This window comes from Alternaria viburni (genome assembly GCF_023758015.1).
Source record: "Alternaria viburni strain BMP 2772 chromosome Unknown scaffold_8, whole genome shotgun sequence".
Classification (NCBI taxonomy): Eukaryota; Fungi; Ascomycota; class Dothideomycetes; order Pleosporales; family Pleosporaceae; genus Alternaria; species Alternaria viburni.
In genome coordinates, this window is record NW_026055777.1 from 597170 (window position 1) to 613494 (window position 16325).

General features: G+C 51.9%; 8 protein-coding genes across 8 annotated transcripts; 6 read left to right on the top strand and 2 right to left on the bottom strand.

Moving 5' to 3' along the window:
- Positions 1 to 1893: 1893 nt before the first annotated feature.
- On the top strand, positions 1894 to 2674 carry J4E79_004635 (uncharacterized protein; the record flags this gene model as incomplete). The annotated part of the gene is given in 3 exon segments (XM_049353518.1): positions 1894 to 2201; positions 2493 to 2641; positions 2661 to 2674. The coding sequence occupies 3 exon segments, from the start codon at positions 1894 to 1896 to the stop codon at positions 2672 to 2674; spliced, it is 471 nt and encodes a 156-aa protein (XP_049211966.1).
- Positions 2675 to 3169: 495 nt separating this feature from the next.
- On the bottom strand, positions 3170 to 4546 carry J4E79_004636 (uncharacterized protein; the record flags this gene model as incomplete). The annotated part of the gene is made up of 3 exons (XM_049353519.1): positions 3170 to 3708; positions 3758 to 4219; positions 4312 to 4546. The coding sequence occupies 3 exons, from the start codon at positions 4544 to 4546 to the stop codon at positions 3170 to 3172; spliced, it is 1236 nt and encodes a 411-aa protein (XP_049211967.1).
- Positions 4547 to 5181: 635 nt separating this feature from the next.
- Positions 5182 to 6577, top strand: J4E79_004637 (uncharacterized protein; the record flags this gene model as incomplete). Its single annotated transcript, XM_049353520.1, has 3 exons — positions 5182 to 5261; positions 5315 to 6443; positions 6494 to 6577. The coding sequence occupies 3 exons, from the start codon at positions 5182 to 5184 to the stop codon at positions 6575 to 6577; spliced, it is 1293 nt and encodes a 430-aa protein (XP_049211968.1).
- A 1436-nt stretch (positions 6578 to 8013) lies between these two features.
- Positions 8014 to 9502, bottom strand: J4E79_004638 (uncharacterized protein; the record flags this gene model as incomplete). Its single annotated transcript, XM_049353521.1, has 4 exons — positions 8014 to 8218; positions 8276 to 8691; positions 8739 to 9161; positions 9221 to 9502. 4 exons carry the CDS (start codon positions 9500 to 9502, stop codon positions 8014 to 8016), a joined length of 1326 nt encoding a protein of 441 aa, XP_049211969.1.
- Positions 9503 to 10413: 911 nt separating this feature from the next.
- J4E79_004639 (uncharacterized protein) lies at positions 10414 to 12119 on the top strand (the record flags this gene model as incomplete). The annotated part of the gene is made up of 5 exons (XM_049353522.1): positions 10414 to 10660; positions 10713 to 11079; positions 11133 to 11393; positions 11442 to 11809; positions 11884 to 12119. The coding sequence occupies 5 exons, from the start codon at positions 10414 to 10416 to the stop codon at positions 12117 to 12119; spliced, it is 1479 nt and encodes a 492-aa protein (XP_049211970.1).
- Positions 12120 to 13083: 964 nt separating this feature from the next.
- On the top strand, positions 13084 to 13837 carry J4E79_004640 (uncharacterized protein; the record flags this gene model as incomplete). The annotated part of the gene is made up of 2 exons (XM_049353523.1): positions 13084 to 13386; positions 13427 to 13837. 2 exons carry the CDS (start codon positions 13084 to 13086, stop codon positions 13835 to 13837), a joined length of 714 nt encoding a protein of 237 aa, XP_049211971.1.
- A 109-nt stretch (positions 13838 to 13946) lies between these two features.
- Positions 13947 to 14922, top strand: J4E79_004641 (uncharacterized protein; the record flags this gene model as incomplete). The annotated part of the gene is made up of 2 exons (XM_049353524.1): positions 13947 to 14026; positions 14115 to 14922. 2 exons carry the CDS (start codon positions 13947 to 13949, stop codon positions 14920 to 14922), a joined length of 888 nt encoding a protein of 295 aa, XP_049211972.1.
- Positions 14923 to 15209: 287 nt separating this feature from the next.
- On the top strand, positions 15210 to 16185 carry J4E79_004642 (uncharacterized protein; the record flags this gene model as incomplete). The annotated part of the gene is made up of 3 exons (XM_049353525.1): positions 15210 to 15381; positions 15431 to 15833; positions 15885 to 16185. The coding sequence occupies 3 exons, from the start codon at positions 15210 to 15212 to the stop codon at positions 16183 to 16185; spliced, it is 876 nt and encodes a 291-aa protein (XP_049211973.1).
- Between the last annotated feature and the right edge of the window lie 140 nt (positions 16186 to 16325).

Consider the following 16325-nt stretch of genomic DNA (forward strand, 5'->3'; position numbering starts at 1 on the left):
CAGCATCCATCGGCAGTCACCCAGGGCCAGTGTCTGTTGAATCCAGTAATGGGGAACAAGCTTCAGGTCTCAGCCATATCCGCTCGGGTGGCCAGAGGTATGCGACATTCCGCCAAAACGCTTGGTCCAAAGGTCGGCAGGCCTTCTCTCGCCTCAGTATGAGGCTTACAGCACGACTACGCAAATCAAAGCCCAGTCCCCCAGTTACAAGGTTCCCTGAGAGTAGCTCCGACCAAGATCGCCATCGCCAAGTCGGGGGATCTTTACCGGCTGGTATAGCGCCCATCGTGGAAAACTCGGAATCCCTGGCTGAGTCTACAGAGACTCACGTCGACCTCCAAGGCGAATCAACTCAGGAGTCTCCTAATGTCCGCGACCGGTCAGCTGCCGCAACGAATGCGCTGGTTTCGCTCCAAGATCTCGACCTTGAGGCGATCCATGCTTTATCTCCACAAGAGCGTTGGGAATGGGGCCGCAGGCAACTAACAGACTTCAGAACACAGTATGCCGTGTCCACTGTTCCGATCAGTGACCCAGTCATGATCAATAGTGGAACGCAGGCAAACCTTTCGGAAGATTCGCTGTTGTCTCATCGTCCACTTACCAGACGTCATTCTGCCTTGGCTTTCGTTGGAAACACTTTTGGCACTCACGACTACTGGGACGTCTTTCGGGGAAGTACGCAGACTTTCCATAATCGTCCACTGAGCATGAGCGAAGCGAATTTATCAGACGCCGAAACCGTTGTTGAACGAATCAGTATCGCTCCTACCACACACCAATTACTGATCGATACCTTACATCGAGATCGCCGCGGATCTGAGTCTTCGCGCCCTCTTTCGATGTACAGTATTGTGCACGAATGGCAGCAGTATGCTCGGAACAGGGCGGAGGTTCGACTATCGATAGACTCGGCAGCGACTGGCGGTGCTATCAGAAATATCGCTATGGGGAGGGCGCGTGCAAGCAATCGCCTATCTCGTAACTCGATGAATCGGGCGTCCTATTTATACGATACAGAGCTAGGAGGGTCGAGAGTTCAGCTGCCAGTGGCGATGGAGACCGAGCGGAGCGATATACCGGAACACGCTAGCTCGCCTACCGGATCGCCACCGAGCCCCGAAGCAGATGTGAGATCACAGGGTTGAAGTCTCGATATGTCTGCGAGGCTCCGCAAGACCCGGAACTCAGGGGCTCTTCACTCGTCAATTTCACCTTCGTATACGATGCTACGGCGAGTTACCACGGTCTCTTAGGTCATTTCATTTTAACGCTGCACGAGCTTTCCCTGGTCTTACGAGCCAGATAGCCTCGGATGCATTCCTTAAATCACCATCACGCCCCACGATATGCTGTTTCTTAGTTTTCTTTCAGCACAAATGTATACAAATAGATCACTCTGCTTGCCTTTCGCGATCTTCGAGAAGACCCGTTTGTCAACATTCATCTCATCTTTTAATCTATCGTGACTGCTTCAAGGGTTGTACTGCTTGCGCCAGTCCCAGTGAAAATAGTTTGGCTCATGATGTGATTCAGGGCTGAGTGAAAGTCTACGCCAAAGAGGTCGTGCACGAGGGAGACTGCAGCTCCCAGCTACTCAGCTGTACTTAGAGTCGACTCTCCAAGCATTTCTTTCGCCTCCACAGTTGGGTGGGATTAGCCAGCACTTATTTCTCTTGCGTGCCATCTCAACCAACACCATGACGCAACCAACGGATGCACAGGCCTTCCTCTCTTCCCTCGAGTCTCTCGAATGTGCCATATGCATGGAAGGATACGACGCCAATCACCCCCCTATAATTCTCGAATGCCATCATATCTTCGGCGAAAAATGCGTAAAACGTTGGATCGAAAGTGGCAATGGTTTGTGTCCTAATTGCCGCGCGCCTCTACATGGAGAAGAGACTACTGTCCCAACAAGCCAAGGGATCCCACAGCTACCAATGGAAGTACTGGCAGAGTTCATTCGAGAGGACAACATGGTTCGGTGGAGCCAAGAACCCCAGCAGCGACCGGTCCAAGTACGGACAGATTTCCTTCGAGAAGACAACATCGTTCGATGGAGCCAAGAACCCGAGCAAGGACGGGTCCAAGTACCGACAGACTTCATTCGAGAAGACAGCATGGTCCGATGGAGTCAAGAACCCCAAGAGCAACGGGTCCAACCACCCCAGCAGCGACCAGTGCAAGTACCCTCTAAGGTTATGCGCGTTATAGCCCGTCAATCCGATTGGGATGTGCTAGTAAGTCAGCGTATGAGGTGGCTAGTGTCTCGATCAGAACGTCTTGTGGCCTCTCTACTGCGACTACCCGGACAGGCTGGGGTCAAGCTAGGTCTACTTCGACGGAATGGTGCAGATGACCGGTCCGCTACTCCTCGTGCTCGGAAGCGCCTGCAGCGAAACCCAGAACATCATCCACAGGCTCAGGATACCCGTAGGATAGCCGATGCAGCACGTCGAACGGGAAACGATAGAGGCGACACTCACCAGGCCACCCGCGAACCAATCGGCCGTACTGATATGCAACGGCTTACGGACGGACGAGACCGCCATTCATCCCGTAGCGTTTGGCAAGCGCTGCGAGACCGAGCACAACCTTCTCGTGCCCATCGGAGACGCCAAGAGGATCAGGATCGAGAGTATGCACAACTCCTCCAGCGTACATACGATGAACAAGATGACGCGTATGAGGCGTACGACGACGACTTTGACGTACCACACCGGCCTACATACTCGATACGTGACGGTGTACATAGGATCCGCGAGCCACCATCGAATGCCTATATACCTCAGCGGTTTAGAAACGCAGGGCTTAACGGCTTGTATGATTCTGTCTATGAGTTCTACTAGGGCCATCTTGTGGAAGGTGAGATCAGCTTGGTCGTGTGAAGCGCTGAGTGCTAACGGGTAGTCAGGGCTGAAGAGTGCAAGGGAGAATAAAGCCGTATCGGATGATGCAATTTTTCAGAATCTTGAAAGCGTACGCAAGGGTATATATCGGCTGCGCGTTTCATTGTCTGTAGCCTTACAATGAAGACGAGGTTGATGGGAGTTCATGGAGAGCCATTCTTGATCATGCTGTTTATTATTCAAATATAATGTAGAGTTGGTCAAGCCAGAACGGCCAACATTGACTTACCAAAACTACACCGCGATGTCCGTTATTCTCACCAGTCATCAATCATGTCATTAAATTCTTCACTCTCCACATCCATAACCTTCCTCGCTGCCTCACTTCCACTAACTGGTAGCATCTCGAGCCCACCATCTTCATTGTCATCCTTCTTCTTGAACTCCTTAGGCACCTCTTCAGGATCCATGAGGCCGACCTGGAAAAGCACAGAAGCCTGGTCCCAGTAAAACCTCTCGCACCATATCTTTCCAGCTCTGAATCCCACGATGCTCACCACGACTATCTCGACTTTCTGGTTTGTTGGTGCAACGCCAGGAAGAATCCAGGGCATCTGGCATGTGTGTTTGAACTGGATGTAAAGTTCGTCTACTATTCGATCGACGCCTATTGTGCGCGAGATGAGGCGCATGTGCATTGATGGTGGGGCCGTTTTGAGAAAGTAGTCGCGGTAGAAGCGCTTGAGATCTGGATGGCCGCTTGCCCCGGTCATAGTCGGAGTAAAGTTGACGTATGGTGTCGGGGTTTTGGTATAGGTTTCGAGGATCTTATCGAGCGATTTTCCGCGGTACTTTTCTGTTGAGTGTTAGCTTTTACAATAGATACGATTGGTCGCCATGCATACGCTCTTCGTTTTCCTCCCATAGCCGCTCCAGATCTACCTCGGCGCTGAAGCCCTTTCGAACAGTGCTCAAACTCCTGCTCCATGCGATAGCGTCGGCCACGGCGTCGTATTCATCTAGATCGTGCTCTGCAAAGCCTGCATCAACGCCCTCGTATGTGAAGCACGGATACAGTATCTTGTCCTGTAAGCCTCCCGCGCCAATACCGTGCGTGACGCGCTTCTGCACCGTCCGTCGCTTGCCTTGTATGCCAAGAACTTCGGGGCGACGCGTCACACCAACGGTGATGTCGTTTCCGGATGTGCCCTCGGCTAGATGTACGAGCACGCGAAAGGACGATGTGAAGCGGTGACGTGTATCGGGAATGGAGGACGGATAGTAGGCGATGAGGGAGCAGAGTTTCGAGGTGGCGGTTTTGGGTTCCGAGTAGACGTCTAGACATACGGCTGCAGCGTCACCGAATGCTACAGAGCCATGGTCAGTACATGAGTCGGAGGGTGCTGGCGCAGAGCACGTATACTCGTGACATGCGCCAGAGTGTGAAAGGGCTGTATACCCACGATTGCGTAGCGTTCCCCAATGCCCATCTTGTCCCCCAGCTTGTGAAGCGTCTGCACGTATTGCTTGCCACCTTTGCCCATAGGGATGTATTCGACAATGAAGCCCTCGTCGCGCCACGCCTTCATAGTCTCGATGTCGAACTCGGCGTCTTCGGCTGTGATGTACAGCACGGGCGTGCTGCTCCGGAACGACAGCCAGCCATTGCGGTCAGCGAGGAATTGTTGCGCCATGTCGTGGTCCAGAGTCGTTGTCGCAAAGGCAGGCGCGCTCACGCGATGGCTGCGGGAGGTCCACTATAGGCAAGCGTAGCTATGCTGGTTCCGTCTTGGTAGCGTCCGATGATGGTTGGGACGTTGTCAACGGTGTAGTGCGATGCGCGGTGGTTAGGCCAGCCCTTTGCGCGCGGATGAACAAGGTCAGACCATTCATGGATGCAACGGCGCATTTTCGGTGCGGGCTCACAAGAATCCTGCTCGAGGCTGGTTGCATGAGGATTTAGTGGAGTCGTGCCTGTCTCCAACTCGTGAATGACGTAGGCGCTGTAAGCCTCCTTCGGGACTAGCCGGAATGCAGCAGGAAACCGCTGTCGCAACACCGAGGATCCTGACATGTTCATACTTCATGGGATATCGTTGACGGGATCCATGCGCTATGCGACGTGCCTGAGGCTGGCGTAGGCCGCAGCGACTACTCCAAAATCGAATCAAGTACACCTGGGCAGTGTCTGCTGCCTGCTCAGCAGCAGGAGGCCTAATATGTGGCAAGGACAAGTGAACAATTCATAAACAGAATCTCATCCTTCAATTTCATCCTTCAATTTCATCCTTCAATTTCATCCTCTTTCTGTAGCACTCTTGCGAGCGACATGTCTGGCCACGAGATGGAGTTCAAGGCGACTTTGGTGCCACATCGGTCCGACTCGACAGCAGCGAGACAACCGCCTGCGTACGATGCTGCTCGGCTCTATACGTCCGTCTCGTCTTGCTAAAACTTCCTAGGCTATCAGACCCAGCCATTGACCATCGGCTCTGGGGTCTGAATGCTGGAGATCGTTCTCGTGTTCTTGGTCTCTACGATCAAGGCAAGAAACTCGTTCCAAGCTACAACAAAATCCAGAAAAATGTCCAAACGAGGCAGGACCAGATCATGCGATCTGTAAACGGAACCGACGATTGGGATTGGTTCATGCACACCGACGTACCAGGATATGATGGGCTTGAACTGCGAGAAGAGCGCCTTGCCGTGCAGGAAGCAGCACTTAGACGTGAGAAGATCAAGTATTTTTTTGAGCGCGATCCCGAGCTATGTCATCTCATGAGAGAAAGAGAGGCCGTCGAGCGCCCTATCTATCAGGTCGCTGCGGCCTGCGCAGATCTGCAGCTATGCCAATCATTCACGGCAATCATCCTCCAGAAGCTCCCTCGCGAACTGCGAGACCAGATATACAACTATCAGTGGACAGAAGAGCACATCAGAAGCCTAAACGACGCTATCTCATTTGTCCCCAAATATCATTCCGCCGACGAAGCTGGCACAGGAGTACAATATCTCCCTGTGCCACGTTTCGCAAACGCCGCGTTGGTGGGCGAGGAGTTCGCATCTGAAGCTGCAACCACGTACTTCAAGGACCTTTCAAACGTTGAGCTTGACTATCGCTATGTCCGCGCCTACCTTGAACGCGACCGCTTTGGTTCCATGGCATTCTCGTTCAAGGATGCTATACGACGTCTCGTCATCACGATCGATGAGGACTATGGTAATATCTATTCAGGAAAATGGATAGCATGCAGGGCATTGTACGACAACATGAAGAGTCTGCTGATGCTGAGAGATCGTCAAGAACTCAGTGTTGAGATATATCTGGAGTCAGATATGCAATGGAATCTGGCCCTCTTCCAGGCTCTCGAAACCATCAAACCAGTATTCTTGATGATTCGCGAGGCCAACATGGATGTCAAAGTTCTAGGCTACGACTTCTTCAGCACAACCGAAGATTACGATGCAGACGTATTCTCCGAACAACTCAACTACTACCTCACTGCGGGTACTCCAGAAGAGTGGCTGGAGATGAAGGCCAAAGAGATCAAAGAGATGCCGCGGGGTCCGTTTCGGCAGCGATGCAAACGGGTAAGTGGTCCATTATTTTCAGCGAGAGACCAAGCTCATACCAATCGTAGACACTGCGAATCATGCGAAAGAACCTTGAGTCTGTCATGCGAGATTCTCGCAAGGCCGCTGAGTCTGCTAGAGCCAGCGTATAACTACAAGGCACGTCTTGGCAGCGCACACAAAGTTTGACTCCATCTGTCCGTCGTTACTAGCTTCATGTGTTTTCCAGGTATCCTCTAATCTATTTCTTGTGCGTGAAGGTACATGTATCACTAGAATCGTCATGTAGAGTAGGCGGTAAATGGTAATGGGATTTAACTTGGTCCCCCGACCGTGTGCTCAACTTGCTAGATCAAACAAAGCTGGCAACCCAGACATCCATCGCCCTGACTCCCATTCTGCCCCCCTGGATGCCTTCTAGGCTTGCCTCACATACATCTCGCAACGCAAAAATAACTCCCCGTTCCCTCTCATCCTTCACATTCACCTCTATCTCTCTCTCAAAAGAGGGAGAGAGGCAAGCGGAGACTTCCCATTGTCCATCCATCAGTCCCTCGTCACTCTGCACGCGCGTCTCGTTCTCCAGCTGCCACCCGGCCGCTAAAGCCAGCTCGATGAGTCGTTTTGGGCCCAAGACAGTGCGAACATTCGAGATGCTGTTGCCTTTACGGCACTCCAGCGCTGCCTGCGTAAGTGCTGCTAGTACATGAGGCTGAGCAGATGGATGTGTCGCTATCAAAGACCATTCAGAAAGGAGAAGACGCTTGCTGTGCTGTCTGATGGCACGGAAGGTGGAGAGGATGAGCGAGGGGGTGGGGAAGTACCATAGACAGTGGGCGAGCACTGTCGCGTCAAAAGCTTTGTCGCTGCTGGTGAGTGCCGAAGAGATAGAAGACGATATGGGAAGGGAAGAGAGATATTCCAGGGGGGGTTGTTGAATCCACGTGATTTGTTTTCCGAGCGGTCCTTGTGAGATGTGATCTTGTGCTTGGCCGAGGGTATACGGAGAACCTAAAAGGTCATAAACCCACTACGTCTATACGCCTACCAGGAAAGCAAGAAAAAAAAATAGTTCGGAAGGACTTACCATAACCCAAGTCTGCTGGATCGACGGCCACTACGCTCCTTTGCTCGCCAACGGCGCAAGCAAGGACAGTCGTACAATCTCCCTGCCCGCACCCTAATTCGAGCACCCTCGAGCCATAAGAGATATTCCATTGCTGGAGGAGCCTTATACGGTGGAGGGTTTGGGCGTGCTGGATGCTGAAGTTACGAGGATCGTGCAAGGAAAGACGAGCAATATAGGCGGCGTCGAGTTCGGCAGCCATCTTGAGCTCGATAGGTGTTGAATAGAAGACTGCAGATTCTTGGATTGCCAGTTGGATTGTGAGGGCCTTTATTCAACTCCAGTACTATTAGGCAGAAGCTGATAAAGATAAGGCGAGTATTGAAGATGACTCAACCGCCTTGTCTGAGTCAAAACCTCCGGAGATAAGGCACGACGTGGAGATACGTAGGAGGATGCGCACTAGATTCATACCACCTTCCGAATTAGACTGCCCTGTCTTCCATCTTCGTTTGCACATCATTACAATTTCGACCTAGGCGCCTCACCATCGTGGTTCCATCCTGGCATGTCCGCGAGGTCCTTCGCACGAGCCGCCCTTCTTGACTTCAGCGCATCACCAGTACCAGGACGCCATCTCCATGCATGCGCGAGGTCATCTGCCAGTGTACCTTCGAGTAACTCGACCACATGCTTACCAATGTTTGGAAGTAGCTTGAAGGTATGGCTACATATCAGGTCAGTAACTCAGCAAAACAGCATTCGTAACGAGGAAGAAACTCACCCGCTATCTCCGGTAGCAAGCACGAAATTCTTCCAATCAGGATGTTCGCACATCAAAAGTGCCGCATCTGCTGTGTCTGTACACCAACACAGATGTCTGTTGAACAACTCTTTGTCTGTGAACTTTGGCAGGAACGTCGCAATAGCTTTGCGGATGCTGACCTCGGAGGCATCCGGATAGGTATCTGTGGGATGCTTCGCAGCAGATCTAGGTACCGAGATGCGCTTTGGTGCCGATGCGCCAAAAGGCTGATGTTGCTTGAAGCGTGTGAAGCCTGGAAATTCGTCGCAGACTTTGATGACGCCGTGTTCATCAGGCTCGAAGAAGAAGCCCACGTCACCGTTGTAGACTACAGGGACGTTCTTGTACTCTGCGGCTTCGCTGGGAGAGAGTTGAATGTGGGCATATACCCATGCCTGAAGACGTTAATTTGGAAGTAGTTAGCTGAGCTGAAATAACATACCTTCGAAACACACTGGTCTTGCAGATCGACAAGCACGGGACTCCATGCACCAGCCGCAAGAACCACCTTGTCAGCGTAATACCTTGTGCCATCCACCGTTTCAACACCAACGCACACACCTTCAGCCAAAAGAGGCTGCTTGAAGGATCCTGCTCCACCGAAGCCGAATTTGACGCCTTGATCGCGCAGATACCCACCAATGGCATCGATGGCCTTTGCTGCAGCAAGCCAGCCGCCGTCATCGCTATAGACAGCTTTCCAACCTTTGATCTGTTCGCGATCTAGGAGTGGGATCTTCTTCAAGATCTCGTCCTCCGAATCTAGCCATTCTGTTGTCGTCTCTAGGCCAGCACCCGCGTCGAGAAGAGCCTGGTAAGCTTGCTTGAGGTCCTTGAGACCCTTTTCACTGTGGGCGCAGTCAAGCTGCAAATACCATTAGTCTCTAAATATATTTCTTGCTAGGTTGCGCTTGAAATACTCACTCGACCGGTGTTGTGAAAATATTCTTTGAACAGATCGTCTTCTTTCCACATCTGTCTCGCCTCCAGACTCAACTGTAAGTCCACTTTGTTCCGCAAGCGGATGCCCATGATCTTGTTCAAGTCATTTCCAGCCGATTGTGACGATGGTATTGGGTACGTGTCTAGCACTGTGATGTTTGAAGGTTTGTATCCTGAGCGTACGAGATGTAGGGCTGTCGACGACCCTATCGTCCCGCCACCACCAGCAACGATGACGGACGTAGTCTCTCGCGACGGTGCCATGCTGAACTATCAAAGTCTATCGCGCTTGAAATGGCTCGCGTGTTGGAATGGGGAGGCGCTGCCGGAAGTCGTTATCAGTAACGACCCACGATGTAATCCCGCCGGTTAAGTATCCCTAGAGGCTGCACACGCCACCAGCACGGTGACACGATGGCGACGCATTCTCCACGCGCCAGATGCGAGCACGCGAGGTTTTGATTGAGTAATTGAGGCCTGACGTCCCAAGTATCGCGGCCGTTCTCGCTTGGCGATCCCCGACTGTTACCCCTTCCAAACGGGGTTAGGCTGGCGGACGTCAGCGATGCGTCAAGCCCGGGCGGTTTCTCCGATTCTGCCCGGTTTGGGGATGAAGCAGGGCCACGACCTTCCATGCTTGACATTGCGATAACGAAACCGGGTCTATGCAGCCAAAGGGCGATATCAACAAACCTCTTCTCTATAAAACTCGCCCTCAACCCGCGGAGCACCTGAACAGCTGACTCACGCCTTGCATCAACCCGACATCGAAGCCTCGCAACCATGTCTAGCGCAAGCTTACCATTCCTTAATCACATTAGTTCCCAACCTCCACTTTTCCAAACTGTTCGCACTTCCATATCCAGCCTAGTCTACACTCTCATCTAAACAGCCCTTTCCCTCGGAAACCGGTCTATCACCGGAGCGATTGACTCCACAAGTCACTATCAGCTGGACGGGAACGACTCGTTTACCCCAGCTTGGGGTAACATAGTTCCGGGATCCACAGATAAGCCGATGCTGGTCGCGCGGACAGACGGTAGGAGGTAGATGTGTGCGGGAGGGACATGGTGTATATAAAGGTCGCGTGCGATGCCTTTGATCTCGCCTCAGCTCGAAGCTCAGTCGCATCTGCTCCGTATCGTTTTTGGTCTTCCCAGTAAGAGTATTTCAAGATGTCTAAGTTCGACGCTGCTCCTCCCAACACACATGCCGGCGGCGACGACGATGCGCTCCGCACAAAGGGCAACGACCCGCTCAACGCTCCTCCAACATACGATGTCGCCGACGAGAGAATCAACATGGAAGAGTATGCTAGAACAGTTCCAAAGTGGAAGAGAATATGGCAGCACAGCTTGACGCAGATGCTGCTACTCAGTGTGCAGGCTTTCTGCGGTCCTGCGATGGCTGATGCTATTGCTGGTAAGTCGTCTTTGAGCTCATGAAACGGTACTTGGAATTGATAAGTTTGCAGGCCTTGGCGGAGGTGGTCTCGCTACTCCCCAGACTTCGAACATCGCGACCGCTGTCAACTACACCATGCTTGCCGTCTGTTGTGCTCTCGGAGGACCCATCGTCAACAAACTCGGAACGAAATGGGCTTTGGTCATCGGCGCCTGCTCGTTTCCAATCCGCGGCTCTTCCTACTACTGCAACTCCAAGTTCGGAAACCAATGGTACTTGATCTTGGGCGGCTTCATAACTGGTATCGGGACCGGTGCTTGGTATGTTGCAGAATCCGGAACTATAATGTCACTCGCGCCAGCTGGATCTCGTGGCAAGTACCTCGCTCTTTGGATCGTTGCTAGAAACTTGGGACAGCTTGTCGGTGGTGCTATCAAGTGAGTTCTGCAGACTGGAGCCCAGTTCGCAGCAGCTAAAATCTGTGTCACAGTCTGTCAAAGAACCACGAGAAAGGTGTCGAAGGAGGAGTAACGCCAGATACCTACGTCGCCTTTTTGATCATCGAATGTATGGCCTTGCCATTCGCCTTCCTCATCTCACCTCTTGAACGAGTCGTACGCTCAGACGGAACGCGTATCCTCGTCTCTGAGAAGATCGGTACCATTATGGAGTTCAAGCAGATCAAGATCACGATGACGTCGAAGCTTATTTTGCTTTCCGCATTCTGGGCCATATGGTCGTTCTTCTACAGGTCAGTCAACGCACGATCATAAAGGAGCAGCAGCTAATCGGCTATCAGTGGGACATGGTCGACCTATCTTGGAACCTACTTTAGCGTCCGCGCCCGCGCTCTTTCCTCCCTCATCTCGCCATTCTTCTGTATCGTCGGTTGTTTCGGTCTGGGTTTCATACTCGATCTCAAGGGTGTTAGCCAGCGTCGTCGTGCACAGATCGGTCTCTTTACCGTCGTGCTTCTCAACCTCGGTGTCTACATTTGGTCCATCGTCATGCAAGTCGGGTTCAACAGCAATGACCCAGGCAAGATCGACTGGGATGACTCGCTGTATGCGCGTTCTTTCTTGCCATACTTCTTTGTGCAGACGACTGGTCCTCTGTCGCAATCTTACATGTACTGGCTACTCTCTTCTTTCGCAACAGACGCTCAAGGTATGTCTCCTCATTCAGAAAGTCCTCTTGATTCAGTCGCTGATGATATACAGCAAACGTACGTAATGGTGCAGCTTTCCGCTGTCTCGAGGCCATCGGACAAGCCATCTCCTACGGAATGAACACCCAAATCAAGACATCCCCTCTCATCGGCTTCTGCGTCACTTTTGGCTTGATGGCACTTGCGCTGGGTCCGATGCTGGTACTGGTGAACCAGACGCCAGATCGCATCCCCGCTGATGTGATTGCGGAAGAGCAGTACCGCGAAGAGAAGAAGATCGGTAATGTGAACGTCGAGACCAAGGTATAAGGCCTGTTTAGTTAACGATATCTCGATGAGATTGGAATGGAATTCTCTATGCCCTCGTAGTATAAAGTCAATACAATGCCAGAGACGGGTTCGACATTGCCATCTGACATATGCACCAGCTGTGTGACATTGCAACTAAATATGCATAGTTGATTCCTGGCATATAGGATAGCAACACTCTGGGTGATGCTTTGCTGCAGATATGATTAGAAAACAATAATGTCGGAGTGTGTACATGATCTAGCCGCAGAGGTTAGAGATTAGTCTTTTTCCTCCGCGACAAATAACTAATCAGTCGCTAAGACATTACAAGCTTTTATCTAAAAACCTTCGCATAAATTGCGGCATGGATCGTGGCCACACATAGTGCGGCATGTGAAAGAGAGAAATGTATTAATAAGCTGCGAGTCGCCCTTCGGATTGCCGTCACTAGAACCACCCACTGCACTAGCTAAAAATGATTTCATGTTGTTTTGATGGATTCAGTCTCTTCGCTGAATACGCTTTGCACCCAGACACATTAGTGCATGAGTGGCGCGTCAGGGAGCTTGACTTCTAGCCTCATTGCCCATGTTCGATATTCTCGTGGAGCGGCATGACCCTTGCAACTATATCCCATTGAATACAAGCTTCAGGCCGGCACTTAAGGTTGTATGCTAAGACGCGTGTTGCTGATGAGCTAAGCACTAGCCGAATGGGGAAAGACATGGAGCTTTGTTGGCAACGGGCCGATCGATGAAGTATGCGAGTGTTTGGACATGTATCAGATAGTGAATTGAGCCAGACTGGCGGCTTCCTTACGTGCGTACAGCGGGAGAATTCATGTATACCTGGCCGACACGATTAAAAAACAAGTGTACATAAAGACAGTATTGGGCGAGCAATAGAGGTCAACTTTCATTGGCTATCACAGCAGCCTTGCTACGTCCCTTTGTTTGTCAAGCCCTCATTTTCACATTTCAAGATGACTATCACAGCAGAGAACAACTTAGAGTACCGCCAGGGTAAGCTCTTCGTGCACGCCATCGAGGAGAAAGCGCAATGGATACCGAACAACATGTACATGCGTTATGCGCCGGATGACTGGTTGCACAGCGGTTACAAAACGATTACATGGAAGCAATACGCAAGTGCCATCGATAAGATGGCTTTCTGGTTTGACGAGCGGCTTGGTAAAGCGGTGGATTGCGAGACGATTGCTTATTTCGGGCCCAACGATCCACGGTATGCCATCTTGATACCAGCTGTTGTAAAGAATGGACGGAAAGTAAGTGTCAGATCGTTCGGTGTGACCTCACGGCTGACAGCCTCTGTATTTGCTGATTCCCGATGGACGAGTGACCAAAGAGGGGCTTGCGGGCTTGATTAAAGCGAGTAGTTGCAAAGTATGGCTCTATCCAGAAGACGATGCCGTAGGGCCGTTGGTCGATGCAGATTCAGGCTTGAAGCTATGTGCTTTGCCGTCGCTTGAATGGATGCTTGACAACGGAGGCCAAAAGCGATACACGTATGACAAAACGTTTGGAGAGGCCAAATGGGATGAAATCGTCATCATCCATACATCAGGCACTACTGGTAAGCTGTCTGAAATGATCTGTTATCTCATAAGCTCACTTCTCTTTAGGCGAACCCAAGCCTATCTTTCACACAAATGGCATGTGGAGCGGATTAGGGAATGTGCCGATACTGAGTCGAAGACATTGGCCCCGCGGCATTGAGTACGAAAGCTGGATCGGGAAGACGTCTCTCAATCCATGTCCACCGCAATGGATAGCCGGCTTACATGCGATGGTTTTGAGCCCGCTCTTCCTAGACAGTCCCTGCGTCATGACGCCCCGGGACGAAGTTTCCCTGACTCCTAACCTGTTCAAGAAGATCGTGTCGATGAACAGAATTGAAGGCATTAGGTAAGTTCTGACTGTACGAAGTGCATATGAGACATATACTGACTTCGTACCTCTACCTCTGCAGATGCCCTCCATTCACTATCAATAGCCTCTACGCGGACCCAGAAACTCGACAAATGCTGAAGTCACTGGACTTCATTGTGTACACGGGTGCACCCTTGGATCGAGCGATTGGGGACGACCTTTGTCAGCATACGAGATTGAGCCCGATGATTGGCTCCACGGAAAATGGAGATCAGATTGGCCTACGACCAGCCGATAGAAAGCTCTGGTATACCCATGACTTTGTTCCAGAAAATGGTCATAGGATGGTGCCTTTGGACGCAGGCTCGGACGGTCTCCACGAGCTCATATTGGAGCAGGTTGGAGATGGGCGTACCAATCCTTTTCAGACATCCTTCTGGAACACAGCACATCGTTTCCTGGAGCGGATCGAAACGAAGGAGCTCTACAGGCCCGTCAAGGACTCTGACGGTCGCACGCGATGGGCGTTTTCTGCCCGCAAAGACGACTTGACGAAGCTGAGTTGGCTGGCAAAGTTTCATGCGCAGGATATTGAAAGGCGTATTTTGCAACATCCAGACGTCGAAAATGTGCTGGTAGGTGGAGAAGCCCGGCCTGCGCCGTATGTTATCGTTCAGGCAAAGGAAGGTGTGCTGGACGGAAAGAGCGAGGTGCAGTTGCTTGATGAGCTTTATGATGGGGTTATTGCTGCCACCAATAAGGCTGATTTGAGTGAGATCAGAATTCCCAGGGAAACGATCATGATTGCGAAGAAAGAGAAGCCGCTCAAGGTCAGCTTGAAGCAGTTGGTCCAGAGGAAGGCTGTTGAGCAGGACTATTCGGAGGAAATCGAGCAAGCATATGTGCGGCTGGAGAACAGCAGGAAGCCTTAGGCCCATCAAATGATATTTGACCTCTCCAGCAGCCGATCCTTCTTCGCGACATGTTGTTTGGTGTGGTGTCTTAAGTCGAGTCAGCCGAACCTAGGTGCCTAGGAAGGCGCGTCTGGCAAAACGCGCTAACGGCATGAACCTCGGCATGGCCAGTGATGATGTCGGCCGTTGCGGTTGAGTTACTCCGCATTTCAGGAAGGAGCGCCCATAAACCTTGAGGTGTCTTCTCAGCTAGAAGACTAAAAACTCTGTTTTATCTCCCAAGTGAACGCGGTATTTTAAGTACAATGTCTTACTCCAAGCGCATCGATCAGATTGCAGGCCATCTCAACTACCCCAAGGGTATGTTAGCTGGCCAAACCGCCATTATCACTGGTTCAGGACAGGGAATCGGCGCCGAGGCTGCGAAACTGTTTGCGAAGGAAGGCGCGAAGGTTGTGGTTGCCGATGTAGATGCCAGTAAGTCAATGCAGTCGCTGCATGCAAACACGGGCTGATGATGTTGTAGAGAAGGCAGAATCGGTAGCTGCGGAAATCAACGAGTCTGGTGGCAGCGCCCTGGCTGTCGCAGGCGATGTGCTCGACGACGCCTACATCAAGACGCTTATTGCAAAGGCCGCTGAGTTCGGAGGCGGCAAAATCCACATCATCGTGAATAACGCCGGCTACACATGGGATGGCGTCATCCACAAAATGACGGACAAGCAATGGCACACGATTGTCGACCTGCACGCGACAGCGCCTTTCAAGATTGTGAGGGCTGCGGCGCCATATTTCAGGGTCAAGGACGGCGAGCCGAGGAATATCATCAACATCTCCAGCACAAGTGGAGTGAACGGCAATGCTGGACAAATCAACTACGCCCTGGCGAAGGCGGGTGTGACCGGCATGACCAAGACCATTGCGAAAGAGTACGTCTTCCCTCTCTCCCTCGAATGTATTTCCCTCTAACGTGTCTGCAGATGGGGTCCTCAATTCGGCGTGCGCTCCAACACAGTAGCCTTTGGACACATCCAGACACGGTTGACGGCGGCGAAGGAGGCGGGCGCATTTATCACCACGCCCGACGGCGAGAAGGTAGCGCTGGGAATACCACAGGCGCAAAAGGCAGGCGCAGGGCAGGGCCAGGAGCACATGGACATTCCTCTGAGGAGACCGGGCACGGCGACCGAGGCGGCGAGTGCCGTGCTGGCGGTTGCGAGTCCGCTGTTCAGCTATGTAAACGGAGAGACGATCAAGGTGACTGGAGGGCGCGGCATGTAGAAAAGTGCAAGCCTCGTGCGACACCTGACAAACTTCTTTCCAAGCTCAAACACATGCCGTGGTGATGCAGTCGCAAAGATGGACAGCTATGGTTTCAACTACCAAGATCTTGGACAGGGTCTCGGCACCCATGTTCCGCT